The sequence below is a fragment of the Melanostigma gelatinosum genome, assembly GCF_949748355.1.
Source record: "Melanostigma gelatinosum genome assembly, chromosome: 22".
Lineage (NCBI taxonomy): Eukaryota > Metazoa > Chordata > Actinopteri > Perciformes > Zoarcidae > Melanostigma > Melanostigma gelatinosum.
Genome location: NC_136655.1, coordinates 3400166 through 3406956, shown reverse-complemented (window position 1 = coordinate 3406956; position 6791 = coordinate 3400166). Strand labels below are relative to the sequence as shown.

At 44.6% G+C, this 6791-nt stretch overlaps 1 protein-coding gene across 2 annotated transcripts; it reads left to right on the top strand.

Moving 5' to 3' along the window:
• Positions 1-368: 368 nt before the first annotated feature.
• Positions 369-6427, top strand: itfg2 (integrin alpha FG-GAP repeat containing 2). 2 transcript variants are annotated; one of them, XM_079294600.1, is made up of 12 exons: positions 369-754; positions 1321-1416; positions 1504-1545; positions 1631-1808; positions 1898-2037; positions 2228-2376; positions 2459-2553; positions 2635-2688; positions 3272-3363; positions 3469-3586; positions 4104-4277; positions 6291-6427. In XM_079294600.1, exons 1-12 carry the CDS (start codon positions 659-661, stop codon positions 6356-6358), a joined length of 1302 nt encoding a protein of 433 aa, XP_079150726.1. In that variant the 5' UTR covers positions 369-658; the 3' UTR covers positions 6359-6427. The 2 variants fall into 2 exon arrangements, with proteins under 2 accessions (XP_079150726.1, XP_079150727.1); XM_079294601.1 differs by lacking the exon at positions 4104-4277 and having other exon boundaries at positions 6291-6404.
• The last annotated feature ends 364 nt before the right edge of the window (positions 6428-6791 follow it).

Below are 6791 nucleotides of genomic sequence, written 5' to 3'. Positions count from 1 at the left end.
GGTACTTAACGCTGGAGGTAACTTCTGTCCATTTTACAGAACTGACATATAAACATTAATAGTATAATTTTACAAGGGGTTAAAGGGTAAATATAGCATAAAAAAGATTCAGCTGTAGACAATTATCCTGCATAATTTTCAAAGATATTGATGTTTAATGAAGTGGGTTTCGAATATTGACCTTTTTAAATGTACTGTTGCTTGTTTGATAAGATGTCAACGATTCATTTCATTCATACAATTTCGTGAAAACCCCAGTTATAACGCATTTGAACTGAGTAGCAGCGCGGTAATGTTTGCGATATAGGTAGTTTGTCTCTACTGAGCTGCCGTACTTTCTAAGGTCACGTGCTTTTGTTTACTAGGAAGAAGCTAGCAACTATACAGCTACGTAACCATCCATTTAATCATCTATACGGGCTTTAAAGTAATTCAACACAGAGGTAGTTTTTAGAAATCAGTTAGGTATGAATGATACAATGTTATATCGTGCTTTGTAGGAGAAACTAACGTTAATTGTAGCTCCTTAGCCCATGAGAGCTAATGTTAGCTTAGCTAACTATCAAAATCATGAACTATCTTTGGTCCAGCTATTAACAGCAGCTTCTCAAATGAGTGTGATTCAGCGGTTTTAAAATATAGCTAACGATAGCAAACTATGCGGTCCTTGAACTACGTCCAACGTGTCGCGTTGGATTTCACAGGAACTCTGTTTCCTCACGCGATCTGTCTGGGAGACGCTGACAACGACTCGGTGAGTACGATGACGTTATTGTAGATTCATCTCACAGCCCATGAATTATGTAACGTAAACCAACGGACCTGGAGTAAGGTACAGATTGAGTGCATGCTTTAAAAATGCTCAAAACATACATGTAACTTGGTGTAAGAACGTAAGTCTGCATTACTTTTGAATGCACTCTGCAAAAGACTGAAGACTTTCCTTGATGGCATACTGTAGAAATAAAGTCAGAAAACAAAAGTTCTGTGTGCAACATATTCAAATATTGAAAGCTTCTCACATCTGAGAATTTGCTCCTTTCTTCTTGTCTTATAGTTTAATGTTTTGGACAGTTTCTCAGACAAAAAAATTCATGAGAACCCCACACTCATTTTAAATCAGTTGAAGTCTACATATGGACCTTTTGGTCACATGCTGACTGAGTATACCTGATGCCAACATTCATACACTTCTGTGTGGCTTCTCTCCAGTCCTCCTACATTTATACACAATGATAAACTCTCAGGTTATTGTTCAGCGTTTGTGGTGTTTCCGTATTAAAGCAAAGCAAATGTGCCGTCTGTCTCCATTTGCTGCAGTTGAACGAGCTGGTTGTGGGCGACACCAACGGGAAGCTGCTTGTGTACAAGAATGACGACTCCAAACCCTGGGTCACCAGAACCTGTGTGGGCATGGTCAGTACACAAACAGGGAACTCATGATGATGATTTCATAGAGAGAATCAGTTTCTCTTACTCATACAATGTGTCTTGGTTTGGCAGCTGACTTGTGTTGCAGTTGGAGACGTCTGCAACAAAGGAAAGGTGAGTTATGAAATCAGCAGCAGCATCGTGATCGTGACTATTTTGGGTGGTGTTCCCAGCATCGTGTTTGTTCCTCGTTTGGCAGAACTTCGTGGTGGCTGTCGGTGCGGAGGGCTGGTTTCACCTCTTTGACTTGACAGCTGCCACTGCCAGTAAAGCGGATTCATCCAGTCAGCATGAGTTCATGTCCCCAGATGACCAGAAGCCTCTTTTCACCCAACATATTCCTGCCAACACCAAAGTCATCCTCATCAGTGACATCGGTAAATGACGTCCTTCCATCTTCTGTATGCGTCCGGTGTGTGTCTTGCTTCCTGACGTTGACCACAGCGTGTGCACTCCTGTGCTGTAGACGGCGACGGCCGCAGTGAGCTGGTGGTCGGCTACACGGACCGAGTGGTGCGAGCTTTCCGTTGGGAGGAGCCGTCCGACGGCTCAGACCTCGGATCTGGACAGCTGGTTCTGCTGAAGAAATGGCTTCTGGAGGGGCAGGTACACTTCGCTTCAGCTGCAGGAATTATTACTTGTTTCTTACATACATACTTTTAAATGTATATATGTAAATGTCCATGTTTAAATGTGCAACACAGAGAAGATAAAGTCGTCGTGGAGAGTGAAATGAAAGCTTCTTATCCAACCACACAAAGTGAAAGTCAGTTTAATGTGAACGTCTGTGGTGCAGGTGGACAGTTTGTCGGTGAACCCGGGTCCAGAGGGTTTACCAGAGCTGATGGTGTCTCAGCCGGGCTGTGGCTACGCCATCCTGCTGTGCTCGTGGACTCAACAGGACTCCAACAGCTCCGGAGAAGAAGCCCCCCCCACCCCTGGGAGGTAGACACGGTCACAAACTAAAGTTCTCGACGTGTAGACGCAGGACACTGATTTAAACGTGTCTCCATGTCTTCGCTCACAGTGAGGGACCTTCCAGAGATGTAGTTCTCCATCTGACCACCGGGCGGATACACAACAAGAATGTTTCCACTCATCTCATCGGCAGCATCAGTAAAGGTCCGTGTTTCTACAGTGTAGACAATATTTAGTATACGTTATATTAAAACGGGATCTAACCATGTTTCTGCTTTTCATCAGGCTCTAAAGAGGAATCTTCTACATGTGGGCTGTTTGCTCTCTGTACTTTAGATGGTAAGTCATGAAGTCATGAGGCTTTTCTCCACAGTCCGTGTATTACTGCAGTCGATGGAGTTTGAAGAACCAGCACGTTTTATTGTGTTTGCAGTAGTAGTAATACTATATGTAACCGAACATTCAGTCTACGTCGTGGCTGTTAGTCAATGAAGGGGATCCTCCTGGCAAACAGCTCTCAGAGCAGCTGGAGAGTCCATCAATATTTCGAGCAGAGAGGATCCAGCGGGATTATCATCATTAAGGCTGTAAGCTGGCAGCATTTTACACCAACAGTCTCTTGGGGACACCTTGATGAGCCAACACATCAGAGGCTATAGGCTGATACCTGATCAGTTGTCCGCAGTGTGGAAGTGTTCCAGCTTCTCAGAGCAGCATCGATCTTTCTCACCACGTTGGCAAGAATGTGTTTGGACTGAGTTCACTCTGCGTTTATCAGCCACACGTTCAAGAACCGTTCACTTGAATTGTTTCATTCCAGACTTCTCAGAATCGGGGTTTGCCAGAAAGCATTCAGTTTTCCGTGTTTCTTGAGCAGAACTTTGATGTTCCGCGTGGATCTGTTTCTACGTCACATGTTCAGGCACGCTGAAGTTGATGGACAGCTCGGAGCAGCTGCTGTGGTCCGTGCAGGTGGATCATCAGCTGTTTGCGCTGCAGAAGCTCGACGTCACCGTGAGTTTGTGTGTGTTTATGGAGAGCTAAATACTTTTAGGTTCCATTGTTTTGATAATCACGGTGAGGGTGTGTGTGTGTGTGGTTGCTGTGTGTTTTTTCCAGGGAGACGGCAGAGAGGAGGTGGTGGCGTGCGCCTGGGACGGTCAAACCTACATCATTGACCACAATCGGACTGTCGTGCGGTTCCAGTTCGACGAGAACGTCAACGCCTTCTGTGCGGGTGAGAGACCTCGTCCCTGACCCCCAAAGTGATCCTTTGTATCGGGTCAGATTCTCTCCTGGGTGGTGCTTTGGGTGGTGTGAGTAAACTCACGGCACCAGTAGGTGGCGGCGTTGAGCTTTGGGTTCACCCGGTCTTCTTCTTCTTCCTTTTCAAATCTTTCTGCAGTGTTTAAACAAGCCACAGTTCATTTCAGGGAGCGTGTGTGTGTGTGTGTGTGTGTGTGTGTGTGTGTGTGTGTGTGTGTGTGTGTGTGTGTGTGTGTGTGTGTGTGTGTGTGTGTGTGTGTGTGTGTGTGTGTGTGTGTGTGTGTGTGTGTGTGTGTGTGTGTGTGTGTGTGTGTGTGTGTGTGTGTGTGTGTGTCCCTTGTCATTAAGGGAGATTAGATTGGTTTCTGATCAGCTGATGTGTTCATTGTGATTCACATAACACAGTAAATCACAGCACTGCCCGCCACATATTGGGTGGATATTGTATATATCTATCGTAAGTTTAGTTTTTGTGTGTGTGGCTGCAGGTCAGTACACATGTAAGGAGGGTAAGAACAGCCCCTGTCTGGTGTACGTCAGCTTCAATCACAAAATCTACATCTACTGGAAGGTGCAGCTGGAGCGCATGGAGTCCACCAACATGTTACGAGTCCTGGAGGAGCAACCGGAGTTCACCAAACACCTGAAGGTGCTGGGAGTCGGTACGTACGCCGATTCAGATCAGAGCATCCTTACCGACGGCTCCTCTGTTTGTTGTAATCGGACAAGAGACCGACTGAGACTGATTGTTGTCAACTTGTTTGCCATCGTGTCTTAAGACTTAGTGGGGAGAATAGAAATGCTCCCCACATGACAGACGATCACTGCTGACGACATCCTGCTCCAGTTTAATGAGACTCGTGCAGGAACAACTTGTACGAACAGATTCTTTTTACGGGGTCACGTTTTCTCAACGTTTTTTTTTTTTAGATTGCATGATCAGTCAATAAAACGCAGATCAAAGTGCTTTAAAAATGACTTATTTTTCAACTTGACACATTTACACACGCGTGCACGAAGAGGTCAGGGAGGAAATGCACTGAAGGAAGACTCGAATCCTATTTCTTCATGTTCTGTACATCTACAGTCTGTCAGTGGACTGTGCCGAGAGGACTGAAACATCTGGAGCGAGGCTGTAATCCTCGAGCACACAGACCCCAGAGCTGCTCTCTGACTCCTTTCTCTCTCCATCTCTTTTTCCTCCTCTTTTGGAAATCGCATCCAGCTTCTCTCCGAACACGATCCTCCTGACGAACAATGTTTAACTCCTTCAATGAGTTGGTTAATCACTGTGAAGGCACACAGTGGTGTTTTTTTTAGTTCCTGTTCATTTCCTTCAGTTTGATCATTAATCTGCCTGCGTGCGTGTCGTGTATAAAATGTGTTTTTGTGAAGATAACACTCTTATTAAATCACAAATGAGTCTCTTTGGTCTGCAGGGATGAGCAGCTCACGTCACATGTTGAACGAGTGGAAACCTACCCGGCGACGGTTAGCGAGACTTGCTGCATTGTGATTAGAGATGAAAATTGCAGGTTCCGGCAGATTTTTCTGAAGCCTGGTGGTGCTTGTTAGCGTAGCTTCCTGCTGCCGCCGTTAATAATTCAACCTCTGGGCCTGTTTTCTTTCCACTGAGGATTTCACAGTTACCTACCCCAGTGTGGAGAATGTCTGCTGTAGCAGCCTGGGGACGAGGAAGTGAGATTGCAGATGAATAAGAGTGTAAAGATGTGTGGACTGGAGGGGATATTTGGCTTTGCATGTTTACAGTTTTTTTGTCCACATGAGAACATGAATTTAGGCAACCGAAAAATAGCTTGAAGAGCATTTGATTTCATATGCAGCTTTACTAAAACATGAAGCTGTTAAATACACATAACTGCAAACAAAAAGGGAGGAACGAGAGTGAAGCTGAACTGTGTGAGATGTGTCGCCCTGACCTGCTAGAAATGTCAGCTCTCCGGCTCGTCCCTGCTGTTCATTCACGTTAACAACTCTCCTAAAAGCCAAAGGGTGATGATGAAGAGGGTGTCAGTTCTCCATCACCACGTGTGAAGGTTTCTGATTGTACACAGTTTCTCCTTCTTTCAATCATCGGCTAGTTTCGACTTGTTTGAATCTACAGCGGTTGAAGCTGTACCTGGGCCATTGTAGGTCGAGGAGGGGCGTAATATTTGAGAACAAACTCATCATTTCTGAGATTAAAGATGTATATTTCAGAGGGGAAAAAAGGGATAGTCTCTGAAATTAAAGTGGTAGATTTGCAAGAAAATACTCACATATTTCTTCTGAATGGGCCGATTCACAAAGTCTCCTCAAAGTCTGGATGCTGATGACAACGTGGCATCAGTGGTGTGATGAAGTTTATCCAACCTGGCAAAGTGAAGTGTCATGGTTCCTTAATTAACAAACAACCTTTTTTTGTTCTTGCCAATATTTTCAAGTTTTTCTCGTGAATTTTTAAATATTTTATTCAAAAAATTCACCACTTTCATCTCAGACAATAACTGTGATTTGTGTCTCGTGAATTTACGACTTTAATCTTCTTTTTGTTACTTACAATGGCCCCTAATAAGGCCGTCATATGACTCCCCACCAAAGAAGAAGAAGAAGAAGTTCTAACCAGTAAGAAAGTGTCTCATGTCAGTGGTCACGTTTGTGTTTCCCCTCCACAGAAACCGACGACCCGGCAGCAGTGAGAGCACTGGTGGCGAATGTTCTCTACAAGGATTCGCAGACTTAGCACACACGTCGACACACTGCTGTCTCCTGTGACTGTAAATACTCCGTTAATAAACAGCGAGTGTCTGTCTCCTGTGCTGCTGGTCTCTAATCTGTACTCCTCTCTCCATCTCTCCCTGGAGATGAAAGCACGGGGCACAATGCAGGGAAAATAAGAAACATCAGCTAAACAAGCGAGGGGCCTTTTTGATTTCATCCTGTGCAGCAGCTTCTGGAAGACATGAAGCGCTCCAGACGTGACAGCAAGTGTTTGTCAGTGGCTGCAGTATTAGTATAATGTATAAGTTGTAAAATGCAGGATGTCACTTCTAGTTGGTATCATTTTAAGAAGCGCTAATGATGTTTTTGACCCCATCAGCGTTTGAAACAAGCAAGTATTTTGTAGGTTATATTATCCTTTATGATGTTAATATGTTCTCCTCACAAATGTTACG